At 39.3% G+C, this 23,593-nt stretch overlaps 3 protein-coding genes across 4 annotated transcripts; all 3 read left to right on the forward strand.

The window, feature by feature from the left end:
- The first annotated feature begins 1,269 nt into the window (after positions 1 to 1,269).
- Positions 1,270 to 5,317, forward strand: LOC104590038 (oligopeptide transporter 7-like). The gene is made up of 7 exons (XM_010248552.3): positions 1,270 to 1,538; positions 1,630 to 2,141; positions 2,220 to 2,317; positions 3,054 to 3,623; positions 3,717 to 3,972; positions 4,069 to 4,251; positions 4,541 to 5,317. The coding sequence occupies exons 1-7, from the start codon at positions 1,499 to 1,501 to the stop codon at positions 5,153 to 5,155; spliced, it is 2,274 nt and encodes a 757-aa protein (XP_010246854.1). The 5' UTR covers positions 1,270 to 1,498; the 3' UTR covers positions 5,156 to 5,317.
- A 6,637-nt stretch (positions 5,318 to 11,954) lies between these two features.
- On the forward strand, positions 11,955 to 14,770 carry LOC104590039 (protein NUCLEAR FUSION DEFECTIVE 4-like). Of its 2 annotated transcripts, XR_734050.3 has the most exons (4): positions 11,955 to 12,419; positions 12,699 to 13,528; positions 13,668 to 14,352; positions 14,439 to 14,770. XR_734050.3 is itself a non-coding variant. In XM_010248553.3 (3 exons), exons 1-3 carry the CDS (start codon positions 12,087 to 12,089, stop codon positions 14,146 to 14,148), a joined length of 1,644 nt encoding a protein of 547 aa, XP_010246855.1. In that variant the 5' UTR covers positions 11,955 to 12,086; the 3' UTR covers positions 14,149 to 14,770. The 2 variants fall into 2 exon arrangements, 1 of the variants encoding a protein (XP_010246855.1); XM_010248553.3 differs by having other exon boundaries at positions 13,668 to 14,770.
- Positions 14,771 to 20,132: 5,362 nt separating this feature from the next.
- Positions 20,133 to 23,246, forward strand: LOC104590040 (Glycosyl hydrolase family 10 protein). Its single transcript, XM_010248554.3, has 8 exons — positions 20,133 to 20,448; positions 20,545 to 20,579; positions 20,685 to 20,841; positions 20,949 to 21,121; positions 21,210 to 21,311; positions 21,802 to 21,948; positions 22,056 to 22,694; positions 22,782 to 23,246. Exons 1-8 carry the CDS (start codon positions 20,364 to 20,366, stop codon positions 23,115 to 23,117), a joined length of 1,674 nt encoding a protein of 557 aa, XP_010246856.1. The 5' UTR covers positions 20,133 to 20,363; the 3' UTR covers positions 23,118 to 23,246.
- The last annotated feature ends 347 nt before the right edge of the window (positions 23,247 to 23,593 follow it).

Below are 23,593 nucleotides of genomic sequence, written 5' to 3' on the forward strand. Positions count from 1 at the left end.
CTGTCAACTATCGTTGCTCGCCAGAGAACCGGTATCCATGTACTTATGAGGATGGGTGGTTAGCTCTCAAATGGGTTAACTCTAGGCCTTGGCTTCAGAGCGGGAAGGAGTCCAAAGTTCACATTTACTTGGCCGGAGACAGTTTAGTGGACAACATTGTTCACCACGTCGCACTGAAAGCAAGGGAATCAGGCATCCAAGTAATGGCGGCGAACCGCTCTGCTTTTTCGTCTTTTTCTTGCTCAGAATTGCTCAGAATGAAGTCGTCGTCGTTGTCACTCGATTCATTGTCGGAGCTGATATCTCCACTCTTCTGCCTTGCAGTTGCAGAAGTGAAGTCAACCCAGTTTAAAAAGAAGAATGTATGGGCATGGGGTAGGGGGCAGCAGGGGCACTGTGGTCGAGTCGACTCCTCTTTCCATCATTCTGTGTGGTAGACAATATAATTGGGGCTTGCTCCTTTGTTTTTAAGTCTGATATCTGAAAGTGCAATAATTATATTAAGAAGTATATTGGTATTTGTGACTTTTTTTTTCCATTGAACTCTGAATGTTGTTTTGAATTATGAATTCATTTTGATTTTACTTTTGAGAGTTTTTATTTATCTTTTTGGAGAGAATCATTGAAAAATAAAAATTATATGATTGCATTTTAAAAGATAAGAGAAAAGGAATAACTATTTTTCTCTTAAATTAAAATATTACTCTTAAGAGATAAGAGTTAAAAGAGAAAACAAACTAGTCTTATGTTTCTCTCCCATGTATTATTTGTACGTGCACGAGGAAAATAAGTAGAGAAAGAGGTATCGAGAGAGCTATCATTGTTGCGTGTAATCCCAATATCGATTGCTATAGTCGGAATGATTGCTCTAGCTAACAAAGGAATTCTTTGGAAAATCAACCGATTATTGCAGTTGGAACTACATCCGATGCGACCCTTCAGAACTGAAAGCCTCCTCTGCGGTTTACACTCGAGGATCCAAGAACGAATTGGATTCTCTCATCAATGCCTGTCAAAACAAGAACATCATGGGTGGATAAAAAACAGAACATTGATGCAGATGCTGGTGTCGAAGTTATAACAAAGGTAAATTGGGTATTTTTAAAAGTTATAATACACAAATGGTAAAAAAAGTATTAGTCAATTGTGTAGGGATAGCGTTAGTGAATTAATTAAACTATAAGGGTAGTTTAATAAATTTACACAAGTTTAAAAAATCCGGTCCGTGGAGACGTGGGATAATTTGAGGGGCTTATCGAATGGTCACTGATGGAAATAAATTCAAAACTCAGGTGGATTGCTTTTTAATTTCCATTGGGGATTCACAAAGGATCGCAGCGGATGTGGTGGAACATAAAATCATTTGTGGCGTCTCTTCTTAAGTGTTTTTCGCAGTGAGGCAAGAGAGGTTTTTCTTTCATCCTATTTCTCCGCATCAAAGACTGTTGCCTCTGGGGCTGACCTGAATCTTTTATAGAAAAGAGGGAGATAAGAAGTGATGGAATCAGCAGGTGCAGAGGAAATAAGGAACCCCCTCAGTAAGATCCCTCTTCCTTTTCTTCTGTTATTGTTCTCTTCTTCTGTAAGTGAGAAGCAAACGTATATTTTTGGTTACATATAAACGTGCAGTTCCAAGGAAAGGAAACAAGGATTCCAGCTCGAGCGCACCATGCTCGGAAGAGGAACAACGAAACTCCTTGGATTTCGGTGTCGACAATTCTCCCATCGAGCAGGTAGCTTTGACAGTACCGATCACCGACGACCCCACCCTCCCCATTTTGACCTTCCGGATGTGGGTTTTGGGAACACTAGCATGTGCGCTGCTGTCGTTCCTCAATCAATTCTTCTGGTACAGAAAGGAGCCATTGTCGATCACGTCGATATCAGCACAGATAGCCGTGGTGCCGCTTGGACACCTGATGGCATCAACCATCACGGATCGGGTGTTCTTCAAGAAGAGCCGATGGGAATTTACACTGAATCCCGGGCCATTCAATATTAAGGAGCACGTACTGATTACAATCTTTGCCAACTCGGGAGCAGGGAATGTTTACGCTATTCACATCGTCAGTGCTGTTAAACTCTTCTACAAGAAGAATCTCACCTTCCTCGTTTCCTTGCTCGTTGTCATAACCTCACAGGTGTCTCTCTTCTTCTTTCAATCTCTGAAGTTCAAATTCAATCTCTTTCTTCTCTCAGCTCTTGAATATGGTATATAGGTTTTGGGGTTTGGGTGGGCGGGGTTGTTTCGACGGTACCTGGTGGAGCCGGCGGCGATGTGGTGGCCGCATAATCTAGTTCAGGTATCTCTCTTCAGGTATGTCTTCTGTGTACCGTGTAAATTCTCTTCAGACCAGCCTCCAATTCCGTAAGTTGACTTTCGCTCTTGTCAGATAGAAGGAGCTCCACTTAAAACCAATTCACTCAAAGGTAGAAAGTTTTTCAAAATTAAGGAGACGTGGCTTTATCGCCGACCGTGAATCGGACGTTTTCCTCTTTTTAAAGGAGCAATGGCTTTAGATCATCATATCACCATGCTCGTCCAGGTCTCCTGGGCTGGATGACTAGATCTGGATCTGGATCTGGATCTGCTGTATATGGAACCAGGTAAGATACCTGATAGCTACCTCCCCCATCGGACCCAAGAACACGTCCACATACAATAAAGGGCGGAGGATGTCCTTATACAAAGCAAAACCTTTTACCCACATGCTGACAACTAACCACACTCCTCAGTCAGTCAGTTGTCCCAGTTGTCCTGCGTATATAATGATCAATAAATTACTTGAAAGTAATGTTGCTCTAGCATCACGGGCACTATCCGTCACAAGATGCCAAATGGCAAGACGAAAAAAAAAAGAAGGAAGTTTTAGCGGTTTTACTTTTACCTCTTGTCCGTCACGGTGGCATTCCCATCGATGGCTTTTATATGCTGTATCTACACTGTAATTCCACCTCCCGTGAATGCACATGTTCATCATCATCATCAAAATTCTATTTCAACGGCTGTAAATTGTAATATGAAATGTTACACAAAAAAAAAAAAATCACAGGGCATTGCATGAGAAGGAGCAGAAGCCCAAAGGTGGATTGACACGGAACCAATTCTTCCTTGTAGCCTTCATGTGCAGCTTCGCTTACTATGTCTTCCCCGGCTATCTCTTCCCCATGCTCACCTCCCTCTCCTGGATATGTTGGATATTCCCCGCTTCCATCTTGGCCCAACAGTTAGGTTCAGGACTCCATGGGCTGGGGCTTGGGGCCTTGGGTTTTGATTGGTCCAGCATCTCCTCCTACCTTGGGAGCCCACTCGCTAGTCCATGGTTTGCTACCGCCAACGTTGCTATGGGCTTCGTCCTCATTACATATGTCATCACTCCAATTGCTTACTGGCTCAATCTTTACAAGTCCAAGAGCTTCCCCGTATTTTCTGATAACCTATTCACATCTACGGGCCAAAGATATAACATCTCAGCTATCATAGATCCCAATTTTCAGCTTGATATCAAAGCATACGAGCGCGAGGGGCCTCTATATCTCAGCGCTTTCTTCACAATGACTTATGGCGTTGGCTTTGCCTGTCTCACTGCCACAGTTGTCCATGTCTTCCTCTTTCATGGGAGGTAACTAATTAGTTTTAATATTCTCAAACAGAATCAACCCCTCCAATAGCTTTTATAGCATCTTTGCTTATAATAAATACATGGATGATGCAGAGAAATATGGCAACTGAGCAAGTCAGCTTTCCAAGAGCAGGGGATGGACATCCACACCAGACTCATGATGAAGTACAAACAAGTCCCGCAGTGGTGGTTCATATGCCTTCTCTGCCTAAACATTGCTGCCACAATCTTCACTTGTCAATACTACAATGATCAGCTTCAGCTACCATGGTGGGGAGTCTTATTAGCATGCGCCCTCGCCATTTTCTTTACTCTTCCCATTGGAGTCATCACTGCAACCACAAACCAGGTTGAATTTACAACACAGTGTATTCTTGTTTTTGATTGCTGCAGTTGACAACCTTGTGGTTCTCTGACTTTGTTTATACTGTAACTCTCTGGACAGACACCAGCCTTAAATGTCATTACAGAGTATATAATTGGGTATCTGTACCCTGGACGTCCAGTGGCCAATATATGCTTTAAGGTCTATGGGAACATCAGCATGAAACAGGGGATCACATTCTTACAAGACTTCAAGCTTGGGCATTACATGAAGATTCCACCACGAGACATGTTTATGGCGCAGGTTGGTTTTGTCTTGCACTAAATTTCTCTGTAAAATGGACAGAAAATTTTCCATACGGCTGATACTTCAGGCTTCAGCCATATATTTATTTTAGCATCTCTTACAGAGAAAGCTTTGTTTATCACTCCATTTATGGTGAAAGTTTTGTTTTCTGCTCCTACTTTGCTTTAATCTGATGCAAAAGGAAAATGGCAATAAAAAGTGAAAAACAGTTTAACACTCTCAGTTTTACTAAGTTCAGACGTCTGTTTTATTTTTTTCTTATTTTAAAGTTGAACTACATGATCAGGTTGTGGGAACTCTAGTCTCTGCAGTGGTACACTTGGGAACAGCATGGTGGCTAATGGGTTCCATTCCAAACATTTGTGACAGAGCCCTACTTCCAGCCGGCAGCCCATGGACCTGCCCGAGCGACCATGTATTCTACGATGCTTCGGTCATTTGGGGCCTGATAGGGCCACGCAGAATTTTTGGAGATCTTGGTCACTACTCAGCCATCAACTGGTTCTTCTTAGTCGGTGCCGTTGCTCCTATATTAGTTTGGGTTGCACACAAGGCCTTCCCTCACAGGCATTGGATTAAGCTCATTACCATGCCGGTTCTCCTAGGTGCCACCGCCAGCATGCCTCCGGCCACGGCCGTCAACTACACCAGTTGGATCGTAATAGGATTCGTCTCGGGCTTTATTGTATACCGGTACCACCGTGACTGGTGGCGACGGCACAACTATGTGCTTTCTGGCGCACTTGATGCAGGACTGGCCTTCATGGGGGTCTTGTTGTATTTGTGCTTGGGGATGGACCACGTTAGCCTCGATTGGTGGGGAAGCAACCTTGATGGCTGCCCCTTGGCCTCTTGCCCCACGCAGAAAGGAATTGAAGTCCACGGCTGTCCAGTTTTCTGATTCGATCGAAATTTCCCCAACAAATTAGTTTTTTTTTTTTTTTGTTTGACTTCAACTTCCTCTGTTAATTCTGTGTGGTCAACATTCATTGGTGTAAGATTGTAAATGATTTGTTACAATGATTTCTTTTGAATGTTTATGTCAGCATATTTCTTTTCTTTTCTTTTCCTCTCAATCGGCAATTTTCAAATAAACTACAATCCAGTATATTAGAAATAGCCTTTCAAATTTCAATCAATCTCTGGGGGGGGGGGGGTTGGCATTCAATTACTGAGTGATAAGTAACTTTGTAAGTACTTTCTTCAGATTTACATGGTGGGACCTGATACAAAATCTGCACATAACTGCAAATTTTGCATCTCAATATTAATACAAATTACTTTTTTATTTTTTATGTATAAAATGAGGATTACATTATTTTACTTTCAATTTCATTTCCCCTGCACAGTGAAACCCAAAAACAAAGAGTAGCCAAAATTTGCATAGTAAACAAACATATGAACTGTTTTCAGAAACCCTTACAAGTTACAACAGCAGTGAATTAACCAACGGTGAATTGGGAGATGCTGAAGAGAGAGTGATGTCAATCCCCTAAGGTCTCCTTGGGTGTTTTTGAGCCATGCATACAAGTCAGAAACATATATAAACATTAGAAAATAGAAATGGATTGGTGTTAGGCATTAAGTAAATGGAAAATTTGTGAACGTTGAGAGAGAGCACCCATTGGATCACCACTGTTTAGATTCGTAGGCTTTGTATTTATCCATTGTTAGATATTTTTTTGCAAGCATTTTATCTTTTTTTTTTTATTTGGATAGAATCTCCTTAGGTGTTATGTTAAGAAGATAAGATCGAGTGAAGTTAAATAGCTAGAGACACACAGCAGAAAACAAGTTAGTTTATCCTGCTCACCATGTTTGAAGAGTCATATATATATAGTTATAGAATATCTTATATTGTGTTGTTGACCCTTTATTGTGGTGTTGCTATCATAGCATGTAAAACTGAGGGAAGTGACAAGTCCGTCGATTAGTTACGATATTGGCTTTCAAATAATCATTGTCCGTTCATAGGGGTGGATTCAAGCCGAGCTAAGTGAAATAGTACTAGGTTCGAGTTCAGCTCGAGACTATTCTACAAGGTTCGAGCTCAGAACCTTGAGCTCGAGTCAAAATTATCACGTGTCAGATTTAAATGCAAAAATTATCGTTGTTATTTGCAATGATCATCTTCTCTGCTGTCTATCTGTATTCTCTTTCCTTTTTCTTGTTTCATTTTAAAAATTTAAAGAAAAATAATGAATAAAATAATATTTTTGTCTTTCTATTAATGAGCGTTAATGACAAAAAGGTTTAAACAATTACCAAAAAAACTTAAAGATAGTCTAAAACCATATGTAAATAATAAGAGTAGAACCATTAACTAAACCATAAAGCTATTTAGAAAAATTGCCTGTTTCTAAATTCTACTTGTAATACGACTTTGCATGCTAGTTAAATTTTCTGCCTCTATATCATTATATGGCCATTGGCCGTCCATAGGGGTGGATTCGAGCCGAGCTAAGTCGAATAGTACCAGGTTCGAGTTTGGTTCGAGACTATTCTATAAGGTTTGAGTTCGAGCTCGAGCTCGAGCTCGGTTTGAGCCATAACCTTGAGCTCAAACTCGGGTAGAGTCGAAAGTTTATAAGCTCGAGCACGTTCGTTTTAAATTTTCTAAAAATATTTTATAAAAATAAAAATCATATATAATATTTTTTTATTTTATATTTAAAAATTATAATATTTTTATTATATATATTATTTTCTATAATTTTATTATTATTATTATTATTATTATTATTATTATTATTATTATTATTATTATTATTATTATTATTATATATTCAAGCTGGTTCGCAAGCTTTACGAGCCGAGCTCTAATAGGCTCGAGCTTAGCTCGTTTAATAATCGAACTACTGTATTGAGCTCAAGCTCGAGCTCGGTTGAAACCGAGCCGAGCCGAGCTTTTCACGAACTGAGCTCGAACAACTCGTAAAAAGCTCGGCTCGTTGCCACCCCTAGCCGTCCATCATCCATCCACATGGGCTGGACTTGACTTGTTCATCAACTCTTGTTTGATTAGAAATCTTACAAAACATGGATGAGTCGTGGTGTTGTTGGGTGTGGGTCCAACCCATATGGAGGGGCCCACCCCACCTTTATTTGCTCCCTAAAAAAAAGGGAGCCGAATAGTGGTAGAAAGGTTACCACATTTCAGTTCTTTTTCTTGGCGTCAAATTAGTAATCACCGAACAGAGAAGAACGAAGCAGAACAGGAAAAAAACACAGAAACAAAAAAGGTTTTTCTGGTTCTTTGAGTTTTGTGAAGAAGATGAAAAAGTTGGCTCTTGTTCCATTCAAGATCAAGTTCGGAGGTGCCTTTCAAGCCCGTTCTTGGAGTTAAGAATCCCACTCTAGTTCAGATTTGGTGAATCTTCTTCTTTTTCTCTACTTTTCAATTCAAATTTATAGCAACTTGGTGAGATCTAAACTTATGTTTGTGTTGTATCCACCTTGCATTTGGTGATGTTAATGTTGTTCTTGTGAGCCAAGGATTATTTCCTTGATGTTTATAAGCCTCTAGTTGCAATTGGAGAAGACTATTGTACCCATTAATTTCTGAATTAGTGGAAGACTTTTACGAACCACAAGTCCCGTGGTTTTTCCCTGATTTTGGGGTTTTCCACGTAAAAATTCTGGTGTGCTATTGTGTGGTGATTGTTATTTGTTTTTCTGTTACTTGGCTGAATTGTTTACTTGTTATTATTGTTGTTGGTAAACCCATTTTGACACACAAATTTGGGAGAAAGGTTCTTACTGTCCTGGGATTGGTTTTACATTCATTTCTGCTACTATAGTGTAACTTGCCCAACAGGTGTGACGTTTTGAATTAATTGGAACATTAGTAATTTGGGGAATTCACATCTGCATGCGCCCCACATACACATCGTACCATATATTGAGAACATCTCATGTACTCGTTATTGTAGATGTTCTTAATACACGATAGGGATATGCTGTAAGGCATAGATGCGATCTGTAATTGGGAAACAACCTGTTTCATAGCATACAAAACCTGTCTTGTTTATCCACCTGATGGCCTAACCTGCACCCGTGGAATTTTATGATACCTGAAATGGTTCATTCTCTGCCTCTTCATTCTTCAATTTCAATACTGTGTTTGAGTAGGATACGGATGTAGTAGATATGTTAGGTAAATACAATGAGTGAGCATGTAATAGCTGTATGATATATGTCCTAGTTAATGTGTCTTTCATCCAAATGTTTTTGTTTGACGAAAATTATCCATTATTTTTTTATCTTTATCAAAATAATTAAAAATAAAAACAATATAAAAGAAAAACCTAATTAGGACTCATTTACGTTTTCCTTTTTAATTGTTTTTTATTTTTAATTATTTTGACAAAAATAATAATTAATTTTCGTCTAATAGAACAAAAACTTTAGATGAAAGGCACATTAACTAAAACATGTCACACAACTATTACATACTCACTCATTATGCTTAACTAACGTGCATATTACATCCGAATCCGTTTGAGTACCCGATGAGACTTGGACCTTAGCTGAACTTATAGCTAGAAAGGCATCCTCGCCCTCGCCCTCAAATTAATGTCCATCATTTTATTTCTGTTTTTTCAACTTTTTCCATAGCGGATGTTGGGAAGTTGAGAAGAGAATCGCCAAAACAGATTTTCCATCTTCCACGGTAAATCTCTCTTCTTCGTCGGGCCAAGTTGTTCCCTATCGTGCTCACTCGGTAAATCTTTCCTAAATCCTAATTATTCTTCTTTCATGGCCAAATCAAACCAAACCAGAGAAAGAGAGAGAAGGGATTTGAAGCTTATATGTGCATAGTTACGATTGAGAGAGAGGGAGAGAAGAGAAAGAAAAAAGAGAAGAGAAACAAACAAACATTCTACTGTCAAATTATCAATAGACTATACAGATAAAAGAGAGCTTCATTCAATAATTAGCAGAAAATGGAAAGGATACAGAATGCATGTACTTCAGATCAGAACCAGAACCAGCAGAAGAAAACAGAAGCGACTCCACATGGGGTTTCCAGGAGTTTACTATCAGTAGTCAATACAGTTGTCATCTGATAACAACCCACGTCTGTCTCTTTTGTTTAAAGTCTAAACACAAAGTTCAACCCGTATTCCTTTTTAAAAATGATTAGTTTAAGATAAGGGATTAATTCATTGGTTTTACTAACCATTATTATATTAGAGAAGTTGGGCTTTTTCTTGCCACAAGCAATTAAACTGGAAATCCTTTTTAAAACGGGTTAAGGTGGCAAAGTTCATCCGCAGATTTCATTCCATCTTTAGCAAGCAGATTCAAATTGCCATTCGCCAGTTTCTCTCGACCATCGTAGCGCCTGACGTACATCCTTTATTTTGGGCTTACTAACATTTTCGTCCTCAATTTTAAAATGCGATAATTTACTATCCGAATTTTTAAAGTCTATCAGTTTAATACCTATTATTACCCAGCTCTTAATAAGCTGTTAAGTGGCATTTGGAAAAATACAAATGTCTTTGGAGTGTGATCTGATTCTCGTTATCATTCATTAAAACATAGACAAAAAATGAACAGATCCATATTCTAAACTTTTCACTCAAAAAAGTTGGGGTCACACCTTCCATCCAAAAAATGTGCATTCGTATTTCAATAGGCATTCTGATGACCCCAACTTTGTTTAATAGAAAATGCAATAATTTGAGATTGTTCATTTTTTTATTAATATTTGGATTATTGATAAAGAAAATTAGATGACATTCAAAGGGAATTTGTGTCTTTTTCAAATGCCACTTAACGGTTAGTTAATAATTTATTAAGGATGATTATTAAATTCACACACTTTGAAAGTTTAAATACTGAATTGTCGCATTTTAAAGTTCGAGAACCAAAGTGGCACTAGGCCCAAAATACAAGGTACTCAGAAGAAAATTTCCCTTTTTTTATTTACATAATCATTTAATCAACAACAACTACTACTACTACTACTAATTATTATTATTATTATTATTATTATACTGAATTGTCGCATTTTAAAGTTCGAGAACCAAAGTGGCACTAGGCCCAAAATATAAGGTATTAATAAGGAAATTTCCCTTTTTTTATTTACATAATCATTTAATCAACAACAACAACTACTACTACTAATTATTATTATTATTATTATTATTAGGGTAAAATATAAAAACCTCCCCTAGGGTTTCTGACAATCATAAAAATCTCCCCTCAAGTTTTACTTCAACAAAAACCTCCATTGAAATTTTGGATAAGCCAACACAAACCTCCCTTGTTTTTTGCAACGGAACCAGTGCACCATTGCTATTCATTTTGTTTTTTTTTTTTTCTCTTCCTCCGCTTTTTTACCCCACTCTCATTCCAATGGTGATGCAACCAAGGCCTCTTGATCACCCACCCACAAAAAAGATCGGTGATACTCAGAAAAATAAACTTTACTTAATTCCCATATAAATTTGAAAAAATAACATGAGATTCTTGATCATTAGGAACCAACTTTCTCCCCTCTCTCAAAATCCAAAAAAAAATAAATCTAGTACAAGGTCCCAAAAAGCAAAAGAGAATTAGGGCTACATTGTTACGAGATCTGTTAGCATAACTTAGATAGTCAGATTCCACTGTAACAAAAAAACTTTTCAAATCCTTCCAGAACCTTGAAATCATTAATAAAAACCAATGCCTCAGCTTATAGAAGAGATGAGCCGTTCTATTTTACCAAAACGAGCTGATAACACGAAACCAAACCCGCCATGTCTCAGAACTGCACCAATCCTTGTAGACCCCGGTTGAGAAAAATTATTAGTATTATTAATATTAAGATTTAATTCACTCGATTTGAAGCTTTCCAAAAAAAAACAGCATCTTTGAGGTTGAGAAGAATTTAACAATTCTTCCCGGGAGATGATCTGTCTCTCCTTCCACATCCTGTATATTAGGTCAATTGAATCTTCCCTTATTCTTAATCCTCTTATTATTCGATCTGCGATCAAACAACTCTCAAGTCTCTCTGCAACTCCAATCTTGGATACCCCTAACACATGAATCGATCGTGACATGCATGATGACCGTCCGATTAATCACAAAACTCTAAACCTTACTTCCTACCAAACGAAAGTGAAACAGTTTCTTATCTGACGGGTTGTCCCCCTTATCTGATGCGAAACGGAGTGAGCCCAGCGCCCTCATACGGTGGTCGCCGATTGTATCACTTACCACCTGTTTAGATCCAACGACTTCAAATCTAGTGGCTCTGCCTATCTGCAGACTAGCTAGCAATCCGACTCTCTCCATTTGTACATGATTTTGCACGTTGCAACTAGTACTTGCGTTGCTTCCACTGTTTTGCTCAAAAGACGACAATTTTACTTTTCTGCTTATTTTATTTTGTAATTATTTAATACAAAGAAGACAACAACCTTAAAATGCTACATCAAAAGGGCGTATGGCGTAGCTTCTCACCAAAATCAAAAACCACTTCACCGTCAAACACCAGATCATGGTTTCCAAATCCTTCCTAACACCCGGCAAAAGGTTTTTCTTTTAAGAAAGATCACTAGTTTTTTATAGCCAACATTATTAATAAACAAATAATTCCGGCCGTCAAAAACAGGCCGTGCATGTCATCTTCAGCAACAATAGATATCCTCTTCTTTTCTTTAATTAATGAAGCCCCAAACAAACAACATAAATAAGTAGCCTCCATCGGCGTATTCAAAGCACAACTCTTTATACTTCAATTAAAGCTCGCTCTCCTTCTCTCACACGCTCTTGCTCCACGTCTCATTTGTTTCTTTCTGTTGGGATTTGGATTTCTTTGCCATTTGGCCCATATGGGAAGATTCCTCTTTTCTCCGACGTCACCCGCCGGGAAATGGCTGGGATTCGTAACTGCTGTTTGGATTCAGGCCATTTCCGGCAACAATTACACCTTCTCCAACTACTCCGATGCTCTGAAATCTCTTATGGGTCTTACTCAATTGCAGCTTAACAATCTCTCTGTCGCCAAGGATGTCGGGAAGGCCTTTGGTCTCGTCTCTGGTCTTGCTTCAGATCGTCTTCCCACTTCCATCATTTTGCTCATCGGTTCTGTTGAAGGCTTTATAGGTTATGGGGTTCAATGGCTCGTTGTTAGCCAGCGAATTCGGCCTCTTCCTTACTGGCAGGTATTCCCTGCTTTCTCTTTTCTTTTTATTTATTAATAATGTGTCAAGGATTAGGGATTTGCAAGTTCAACTACTGAGTCCTGCAACTAGGCGGATTGAATTATTAGTCTTAATAAGAGCCAGTCATGCATTTCTCATTACCTGCTCTGCTAAATTCTCAGTAGGGTCGATGATTCGGCAAATTTATTAGTTATGCCTTATGTTGGGACATGATGACATGCTCTGCTCGTTGAGACATTTCAATGAACGGCAGAATACTAAGTTGAGTTTGTGTTGCAGATGTGTATATTTCTGTGCATGGGAGGCAACAGCACAACATGGATGAACACGGCAGTGCTGGTCACCTGCATGCGAAACTTTCGGAAGAACAGAGGCCCGGTGTCTGGCATCCTGAAAGGCTACGTCGGACTCAGCACCGCAATCTTCACCGATATATGCACGGCTGTCTTCTCTGCTGATCCTTCGACCTTCATTCTGATGCTCGCCATCATCCCCGCCCTTGTCTGCTTCACCGGGGTCCTCTTCCTCCGTGAGGTCCCAACGTCCGCGGACTCCACCCAGGAGAAAGAAGAAAACCATTACTTCAATATCTTCAACGTAATCGCCATCATTGTAGCTGTTTATCTATTGACCTTCGATGTCACCGGAAGTCACGGGCGGCTTCTTTCGCTAGCCTTCGCCATCGGGCTGCTCATCCTGCTAGCTTCACCATTGGCGGTCCCGTTGTACTCCGCATTCCAGAGTTGGAGAACGAATATGGGATCCAATTCGGGAGATGTTGAACGTCAGATCAAAGAACCATTGCTGGCAGCAGCAGCGAAGCCAGCGCAGACGGTGACGACAGCTATGGTGGAGGAAGTGGAGGTGAGGCCGCCGCCGGTGATCGGAGAAGAACACACGATCGTAGAGGCGATGAAGACGTTGGATTTCTGGATCTTGTTCGTGTCGTTTCTTTGCGGGGTGGGTACGGGGATGGCGGTAATGAACAATATGGGGCAGATGGGGTTGGCACTAGGCTACGCAGACGTTTCCATTTTCGTGTCGCTCATAAGCATTTGGGGGTTTTTCGGTCGTATCATTTCGGGTACGGCCTCAGAGTACTTCATCGAGTACGTAATTCTTCCTCACTTGTGTCTGATTTTTTAGATTTAATCCAAGAAAAAATGTACTAATTTCAGAGAAATTAATCCTGCTTCAGGTTATAAGTTCTAACTATTTTAGTATATGTGTTCAAACTTCAAACTGCAGGAAAGCTGCAACTCCCAGGCCTCTATGGAACGCCTCTTCTCAGATTCTAATGACTATTGGATATGTGCTTTTGGCCATGGCGATGCCAGGATCTCTCTACATTGGATCGGTGGTGGTTGGAATATGCTATGGAGTCCGTCTTGCTGTGACAGTCCCAATCGCTTCTGAACTATTTGGCCTCAAATATTACGGTCTCATGTACAACATCCTTATCCTCAATCTTCCGATCGGTTCCTTCCTCTTCTCTGGCCTGCTCGCTGGTTTCTTGTATGATGCGGAGGCAACCAGCAGTGGCGATGGTGGCAATACGTGCATAGGCGCCCATTGCTACAGACTTGTGTTTGTGGTCATGGCTCTAGCGTGCGTCCTGGGGTTTGTGTTGGATGTGTTCCTCGCAATCAGAACCAGGAATGTTTATTCTAAAATTTATGCCACCAAGAAGTCCCGGAAATCAACTGTGAATCCTGCAGCCATTAAATAAGATGGATTCATTCCTGTATATGATTTTTTTCTTCAACTGAGGAATTTCTGCATCGGGACGGCAAGATGACATATTGCTTCACACTCTGTACTACTAGTTAGTTTGGCACACATGAACCTTACTGTGAGAGCTAGGAAATGATGGGTTTTTTTACCCATTGATCTTCTGGGTCCAACAGGGAGCTGATTGAGTGACTATAACTCTGTAAGTATATGATCCCTAGATTCTTAAACCAATTTTGTGTATCTCGTTTCAATTTTATTTGGAGAATTGAAGGATGTTATTGTCAGGACTGAGGAACATCCATTCAAAGGAACTTGGTAGGATTTGTGGATGGTGAAGCTGTTTGCAGGGGGAATTAGCCCATTCTTTTCTAGTCCGAATGCAGAGTACTACCTTGGTGTATATATATACTTGTAATCGTAAGACGCATCTTTGTTGATATGAGAATTGATTAATGATAGTTTGACGCTAATTAGTTTTGGTCATTCAGAGAAGCAAATTCTTACACCTTGCTCTTATTTCTGTAGCCAGATATTATTAGCTAGGATAGTAAAGGCAAGTATTTGACTTGGAAGATAGTAAGCTGGGTAAGATAAGAAATATTTGTCTGCTTTATCCAGATGATGTTTATTTCTTTCTTTTCTTCTTGGCTCCATCCAACAGCCCGCTGAACAGCGAAAGCGTTCGGTTAAACCTTGCTCAGAAAGAAACCATGAATTAGTTTTGTTTCTCATACAGTTACAGTATAAGTTAGTAAATAGCAAATTAATTCATCTTGTTTCATTTAATGAAATCCAATTATGAAAGCACCATTTACTGTAATTTTGTCAGATGTTTTTTTGTAAGTTGGCTGTTTTGAGGATATTATAGCTGGGGCAAAATACCTGTTCATGGGCCGGGCCGGACTTTTACTCTTCAATCTTCATTAACAGAAATATGTTAGGCCCGAGTCCGAGCCCGGCCTTAATAAAAAGCCCAAAGCCCGACCTAATAAAAAAAATTAGAAATTTTTTCTATTCAATAATCAATATAAATCAGAATTTATTTACATTAAAAAAATATATAAATTCAAAATTTATTTATATTAAAAATATATATATAAAGAAGGGAAAGAGGATGTGGAGAAGAAGAATTTGGTTGGAAAAATAAGGGAAAGAGATGAAAAAAAGAGAGGTATTCAACTAGGGTTTTTAGGTTTATTTATAGGTCGGGCCGGGCCGGGCTTGGGCCGGGCTATTTTGGCAAATCCCGAGCCCGGCTCGAATTTATTGCGGGCTGGGCTTTTTGGTCCGAGATTAAACCCGCGGGCCTATATACCTGTTCAAGCCCGTCTGGGGACTGGGCCGGTCCATCGGGCCACCCGGCCCATGAACAGGTCTGGGGCAAATACAGAGCGATCTCTGTACATACTCGGGACCTGTTTGTCAGTATCCGAGGCTTTTTTTTTAATTTCTTTAAACAAACCTGTTCAAGCCCGTCTGGGGACCGGGCCGGCCCGTCGGGCCACCCGGCCCATGAACAGGTCTGGGGCAAATACAGAGCGATTTCTGTACATACTCGGGGCCTGTTTGTCAGTATCCAAGGCTTTTTTTTTTTAATTTCTTTAAACAAAAGCAATTGTCACCTAGGTTTTTCTAATTCTAAAGCCGGAAAAAGTATAAACACATGCCACCTCACTTTCACTTTTTCTTAAAAAAAAAGCCATCTCACCTTTTCCCAAAAGACAGGTCCAAGAGATCCTAAAGGGGGATAAACTTTGTCTGTTGGGGCCAACAGCCTATGCTGATTAAGAGAATCTGGAAATGACACGTTATCACGAGAATGAATAAATTAATAATTATAATTTGTTGTGTGGGATCCTGTTTCCTTAGAATAAACGTGGCTTAACCAACCGATGGCCGGTTCGTTGATCATTCGTGTGTTAATTGGTTTGTTTGAGCATTGATGATGCCGAATCAAATTCCAAAATCAAATTTCGTAATCAGCACTTTAGGGAAAAAGGGGTGAAGGGGAAATTATTAATGGTGCATGGCAACGAATATATAAAAAAGAAGAATAAATATGGTTTGGGAAATTTTAGATTTCAAGGGTCTCTTTGCTTCATGGACAGAATTGGAATCGGAATCATCTGTTTTTTACGTTTGTTTGATTCAGTTGCTGATGTAATTGATTTCATCAGAAATTTTTTATTTTGCATTAGTTTATTTATTATTTTATTAATATATAATTATTATTTAATAATTATTATCTTAGTATTTATCATTAATTTATGAATTTTTTATTGATGTATTAATATTTTATTATTACTTTTATAATATTTTTACTATTAATGTATTAATATTTATCATAAGCGGAACCATTTACAATATCAACAAGGGACAGGAATCCCATTCGAGCTAGTTACATAATTTACTTCCTCTCGATCAAATATTTCAATTTTCAAATGCGCCCTACAAATACCATGACCTTCCCCTTAACATCTGATACCCTTATCTCCAAAATGTTCACAGCATATCACCCCTTTAGTCATCATATAACTATTTACTGTATTAGTGTATGCATTTGCTTGTAAATGATCATATGTAATGATCAACATTGCAATGTACATATCATGGGCCAACTGTCCAACATGAAGAGAAATATTTTCTTCAAGATAGACAAACTCAGTCCAAAGTCCAAAGGATGTGTCAATTGTCATATACTAATTCTCTCAAGGACCTGCATTGGGTGGGCTCAACCCAATTCTTTCCATGATTTGGGCTTTGGACTATATGGCTTCTGGGTGAGCCTATGCCCGAAAAAACATAGTGGCCTTATCTTGAATCGCAGGTCTCAAGTAACTTGGGCGGGCCCAAGCAAACCTGATGGCGAACTGAACTGTAGATTGTAAAGTTGGGGCCAAATCTGAGGAAAAGCAATGAAACACCATCATATTTTTCTTCGAAGTCCTCCATTGGCTCTCATGATGGTCGGCAATTCCAATTTCGATGTGAATGTCTGAATGAAGCCCAACGCCATGGGCTAACATCCGCCCAAATAGACCTATCTCATAAAGCCCAATAAATAAGATTTCAAATCAACTGACCCACCTATCTCCAAGATTTTTTATTAAGGTGCCTAAATAATAATAAGATAGTTAACATTTATTATTAAATCTTCTAATGATTCTACGGAAAAGAAATAAATTCATATTTACATTTAGGCTCTATTTGGTTCGCAGGAATAGGGGTCTGGAATCAGAGTTGGAATGGACTATTCCAATTCCATCTGTTTGGTTGGGCAGAATTAGAATTCTATTTCTATTCTTGCTGGAATGGTATTCCTTCATTTGAGGGAATGGCCATTCCCAGCCCCTCCTTTGGGAATGAAATTTCATTCCTGCTGATTCCAATTCCCATTCTTATTCCTGTCTGAACCAAACAGAATATGGGAATAGGCCATTCCAATTTCAATTCTGACTGTGAACCAAACAGACCCTTAGATATTAATGAGACCTATAGAATAGAATTATTTTCAAGTGGTTCATTTATTTAGACAAGTAATACTTTTTTAATATTTGAATAAATAATTTATTCATCTGTGCAGAAAATTACCAATACTTGATAGGATAATATTATCCCTTCAATAATGTCATAAAACAGTTACTGTACAACATCATCTGAGGAATAAAAGAACATTGTTAAGTATACTTATCTGGGCCAAAAAACACTTGTCCAGTTAAGTGCACTTGCCTAGATAAATGACTTACCGAGAAACAAATGCGGCCTAACTTATTTTTACTAATATTAACGTCTTCCAATGGCTCTATATTAAAAAATATCAAATAGCTATAATTATAGATTCCTACCATTGGCAAATGAAATTTTCCATTTTCAAACATTGAAATATTTGCATACAAGGCTCAGTTTGGGAAACATTAAAAATACAAGGCTTAGTAATATCATCTACAATGTTTTGCACTATTACCAAACTAAACCTAACAAATTAAAACTTTTTTAAAGCACCACTGAAATAGTATGCGTTATTTTAAATTTTGTACCTCAACAGGACTTTGTTAAAAATTAAAGGCTTTTGTTTCGGCATTTGGGGGAAGAAAGAAATTTCAAGGAAATTTCTCGCCTTATTTTAGAAAATAAGCAAACTATGATGAATACCATACACATGAATAGGAAAAGAATGCTTTAAACATTGGTATTGGGCAAAGAATGCATGAGAGAATTAGAGATGAAGACGAGAAATGTGCCTTCCAACAAGGGTGGGTCCATGAATGGGCCAATCACAATTCAGAAACCCATACTACTTGTGAAGTCTTGTAGAGTTGCGGGCGGACAAAAGATTAATAATGACTGACATGTCAAGGAAGAAATCGGATTCAGTAAGTGTAAGCCCCCATTCAAACAGTCTTTATAGCTTTGCATTGGGAATATCTCCCCATACTGAGATATTCCTAATGCAAGGCTGTAAAGATTGTCCGAACTGACTGAAACCGATCTCGTCAAAGAAGGGAAAGAGAAAGAAAGTCTTCTGTTTCACACTCTACATGATACAACTCAATACGGCATTGGATATGCATGAGTTACTCAACTCAACTACCCCCACACCACACTTGCATAAGTACATGTACATCCTTGGAATACACATATTCAGAGCCATTTCTTGATCCATTAACCACCCATCTACCTTTTATTTCAAACAAGGTTTGGATCGAATTTGGACTAACCTGGGGGGTTTAGGGTTTGAGCCCATTGTTAGAAATTAGAACCCAATTAATGGACCCAACAAGTATAATGGGCTTCGAATGGGGAGATGGTCCACCTACCTGAACGTGAAGCACTGAAGCAGGCGTGCAACGGTGCAAAGTTCGAACCATGAAAGCCACTGGCATGCCGAAAAGAACAGCGGCATGGCAAGAGCCAAGAGACTGAGTTTTTAGGGTATGGGACCAGTAACTGGAGCACCATCATTTGGCCCCTCCCTTCACTTCAAATCCAAGTTTGTTGTCATCCTTTTGAATGAATCTGCGGTCCTGCTCTCAACGGTGACTCCAGGGAGTAACAAAATGTAGGGCAAATCCCAACCAAAGAGAAGCCCCCCACTAATTGACTATGATCAAGGAGGTGGGCCCGGCCATATCATAGGGAATTTGCATTGGCGCCCAACAGTACATCCCAACCATATATTGGGACTATTTACCCATGACCATGACAAGTGGGGTGTGCTACGTGGGGCGCCAATTTTAACTCTACCATACTCTCAACTTTAAACTCTCGATTCCCATGTCCACATTCATGAAAACTGAAAAGCGAGTCTAGATTTGATCCAACAAGTCATTGCAGCCCTTCTACATCGGGAATACCTCATCATGAAGACAAGGGAGATGTTCCGATACGCGGCTGTAATTACTCTTGTAGAGAGGCTTGTTGGAACCAGAACTGAACTCACATAAAGCCAGGTGCAGTTCACGTTTTCGAAAGAAGGAAGAATAGGGCAGACTCAGAAAACGATTATGAATTACAGACAAATATCTCTTGTGAGAGCAAATCAGCCCCTTACAACGTCTTACGGTACATCTCACCCTGTATTGAGAATATCTCTCGATTATAATACCAGAAATAATGGTGTCATCATGGATAGATATTCACAGTACACGGCAGGGATGTGCTGTGGGACGTTGTGAATATGGCATAACTCAAAATTAGTGTCATCCACTCGTACTATTATTATATGGAAATCACTGTGTTCAATGAGACAAGTGATAGGACATACCAATGCAGGGGCTGTTGTGTGGTCACAGTTCCTTCATTTCTCCATATCATAAATTTTCACATAGTAGCGTGATAGTATCTGCCAATTAACATAATAACATTGAAGGTTGGGAGGTGGACCTCATTTGGTGTTTAATAAATAATAAGGGAGAAAGAGAAAAGTTTGAAATTTCTGCTGTCGGTTTAGTTTAAATTCTGCCTCAACTGCATGTGACCAGGCACGGGAGTACCTTTGACTCATTTATACTGTTCTCCCTGTGATTCCAACATCCAACTCCCCTAGCTCTCTCTCTCTCTCATGTAGGAGGAGCTCCTCTACTATATACTAACCAAACCAAACCTTGGTTTCTTGTGGAGCTTAACTCATTTCCTTTGAACGTTTTTGGCGTTTCCTCTAAATCCCTAATTTTACTTTGTTGCAGTTTTTTTCTGTTACATAGGAATAGAATGAGGGACTTGTCATCCTCATTCCTTTGTTTCTTCAGGCTATTCTGCTGCATATGCTTCTTCCTACCGTCTGCTATTCCTTATGGTTGCTCTCTGCTCCCTCCCCCCCGCCCCCCTCCTCTCTGTCTGATACATTTTGAGTGCATCATAAACTGAGTTCTTCTTTGAATTTTGATTGCAGATGGACCTTTATACGATCATTCTGCTTACACAGAGGTATGCTCTGTTCTTCCGATGGATGTACATTCTGACGAAACTTATGTGTCGGTTGTTCTTCATTTGCTCTAAGCAAAATATTGTATATGATATCACATTTGGTAGTGCAAAACACATCCGGAGGGTCCACTTTACAATGGAGGGATTCTTAAAGATTACGCCCGTGACATTGGACGTCACCTCGACAATCCCGGCACCGGAATTTACACGCCAGCCTTCGTCCTCCGGAATCTCACTCAGGGCACCAAGTACTGTTTATCAGGTTGAGTCTCTCTCTCTCTCTACAGAGAAATGTAAGGAATCGGAGCTTCAATGTTTAGGTTTTCAAAGTTCTAACTTGATAAGTTGCTTTTCTTTGGCGTTCAACAGTTTGGGTGAAGATCAATGGCGTAGATTCTGCTCTCATAAGGGCAAGATTATCAACACAAAATGAAACTTATAAGTGTGTTGGGACTGTAATAGCACAGAGCGGATGCTGGTCTTTTCTCAAAGGCGGATTTGTTTTGGATTCACCGTCCGAGTTATCTATCCTTTTTTTCCAGGTATGTATATGTATACACATCTTTCACGGAAGAATATAAACAAATGTAGAACAACTTTTGACCCAAATTGATGTTGGTTTTATTGCAGAACTCGGACGACAGAGATGTCGATATCTCAATAGCAAGTGCTTCTTTGCAGCCATTTACTGATCAACAATGGAGAATAAACCAAGATTACAAAATCAACGCTGTAAATTACTCTATACCTTTATACTTTCTTATTCAAGTTGTTCTATTTCGCGCCCTTTTATCTAAGAATCGTTTAAGCGGGATTTTTCGTTAATGGTGATGGATTGTTCTGACTTCTGATTGGACTCAGAGTTCGGACTCTTCTTTCACACCGCACAGCCTGCACCAAGTCCTCTGATACTTGGTCAATTCACACACAAATTGCTTGTGTAGAAAGTGTAGGAATTCCTTTAGGCTGTAAATGGATGGGATAGAATTGAATAACCTAGAATCAAATTTGATTCGTTAATTTTGGGATTCAAACTGAATTTCTTTGTGAAACCCAGAAAACCTGATTGGACGGTTGGTCAAAACTTTCCAAGTTGTAGGGGTTAATTTGATATCTTACCAATTTTCTTCTTTTTTCTACTTGAATGTTTTTTCTTTAATTAGTTCAGTGTGTATGAAGCCTATCCAATGTATTGGATCCCTAACAAGAAATCTCAGTGCAGGAAAGAAAACGAGCAGTGACCGTACATGTATCTGATGCACATGGAGATAGGTTGAGAGGAGCAGATGTCAGAGTAGAGCAAATCTCTAAAGACTTCCCATTCGGATCGGCAATTGCCAAAACCATTCTTGGAAACTTACCTTACCAGGTTAACACTTACTGAAAAAAAAAAAAAAAATCAACTGCCTATATTGACCTGGAAAGCTTACTTTCATCAAAAGCTTTAACAATATTCTCTTCAAATTATATCCACAGGATTGGTTTGTGAAGCGGTTCAATGCTGCAGTCTTTGAAAATGAGCTTAAGTGGTATGTTACAGAAGCCAAACCTGGGAAGATCAACTATACCTTAGCAGACCAGATGTTAGAATTTGTTCGGGCTCACCAAATCGTCACCAGGGGCCACAATATCTTTTGGGAAGATCCTATATACACACCTGATTGGGTTCGAAACCTCACAGGCGCAGAACTGCAATCGGCCGTTAATTCGCATATTCTGAGTCTGTTGAACAAATACAAGGAGGAATTCATACATTGGGACATCAGCAATGAAATGCTTCATTTTGATTTTTATGAGAAAAAACTTGGCCCCAATGCTACCTTGCAATTCTTTCAGACTGCACACCAAGCAGATCCATTGGCAACCCTCTTCATGAATGAATTCAACGTGGTGGAGACCTGTGCTGATGCTAATTCAACTGTGGATCACTACATTTTGAGGTTAAGAGAACTGAAAAAAGGTGGGGCTACAATGAGTGGAATTGGCCTAGAGGGCCATTTCACCATACCTAACCTTCCTCTAATGAGAGCTGTCATAGACAAGTTGGCCACCTTAGGGCTTCCAATTTGGCTGACAGAGATTGACATCAGCAAGACCATTGATAAGCAAACTCAGGTAAGCAATCAAATACATTCAGTCTCCCTAATAAAGAATATGAACAGAACAGAACTTCCTCATTGAGTTAGCTTCTTTTATTTGCAGGCTATCTATCTTGAACAAGTACTAAGAGAAGGATTCTCACATCCTTCTGTGAATGGGATAATGCTTTGGACCGCCCTTCACCCCAATGGTTGTTACCAAATGTGCTTGACTGATAATGATCTCAACAACCTCCCTGCTGGTGATGTAGTCGACAAGCTCTTGCAAGAATGGCAAACTGGTGAAATAAAGGGTCAAACCAACGAGCAGGGTTCATATAGCTTTTATGGCTTCTTAGGTGAATACAAGCTATATGTTCAATACGAAGATAAATTCATAAATTCAACATTCTCACTTAGTAGAGGAGATGAAACTAAACATTTCAGCATTCAGCTATGAGTCCTTCATTCATCCGTTTTATTTACACATGAAGGATGTATCTCCACACATTTATACCAAGCTTAGTGTGTAAAGATCTTCCTTCTTAAAAAGTGCAATTTTAATAAATAAATACGAAATGACAGTGTATCTCTCTTTGTTAATGCACTATTACACTAGTTTAGACTTTAGATGTAGAGCATACTTAGGTCTATGACTGCCGGTGCATGACTCGAACATTAGTTTTTCTTCATTGTGAAATTGAATTTGACAATTCCACAAATTGGGTCTATTGTTGAGTGGAGCACAGCATTGCAGAATGCGGAATTTCAACCTTCTATAATTCTCATAAATACGGAATCCAAATTGACTGAGAAGAACAGAAAATGGAATTTCAAATCCAAATCCACTGTTGCAATTTGTTTGGTGAATCCAATATGTGAGTTTTTGACTACTGCCAAAGTTCCGCATGAACCAACCACTGTAACTGCAGGCAT

This window comes from Nelumbo nucifera, chromosome 5, assembly GCF_055504915.1.
Source record: "Nelumbo nucifera cultivar China Antique chromosome 5, China Antique-T2T, whole genome shotgun sequence".
Taxonomy (NCBI): domain Eukaryota; kingdom Viridiplantae; phylum Streptophyta; class Magnoliopsida; order Proteales; family Nelumbonaceae; genus Nelumbo; species Nelumbo nucifera.

Coding starts and splice junctions, on each gene's coding strand:
- LOC104590038 (XM_010248552.3), top strand. CDS start 1,499: ATGGAATCAGCAGGTGCAGAGGAAATAAGGAACCCCCTCA. Junction 2,142..2,219: donor TCGTTGTCATAACCTCACAG/GTGTCTCTCTTC, acceptor TATGGTATATAG/GTTTTGGGGTTTGGGTGGGC. Junction 4,252..4,540: donor GAGACATGTTTATGGCGCAG/GTTGGTTTTGTC, acceptor CTACATGATCAG/GTTGTGGGAACTCTAGTCTC.
- LOC104590039 (XM_010248553.3), top strand. CDS start 12,087: ATGGGAAGATTCCTCTTTTCTCCGACGTCACCCGCCGGGAAATGGCTG. Junction 12,420..12,698: donor GGCCTCTTCCTTACTGGCAG/GTATTCCCTGCT, acceptor TTTGTGTTGCAG/ATGTGTATATTTCTGTGCAT. Junction 13,529..13,667: donor GCCTCAGAGTACTTCATCGA/GTACGTAATTCT, acceptor TTCAAACTGCAG/GAAAGCTGCAACTCCCAGGC.
- LOC104590040 (XM_010248554.3), top strand. CDS start 20,364: ATGAGGGACTTGTCATCCTCATTCCTTTGTTTCTTCAGGCTATTCTGC. Junction 20,449..20,544: donor ACCGTCTGCTATTCCTTATG/GTTGCTCTCTGC, acceptor TTTTGATTGCAG/ATGGACCTTTATACGATCAT. Junction 21,312..21,801: donor AAGATTACAAAATCAACGCT/GTAAATTACTCT, acceptor ATCTCAGTGCAG/GAAAGAAAACGAGCAGTGAC.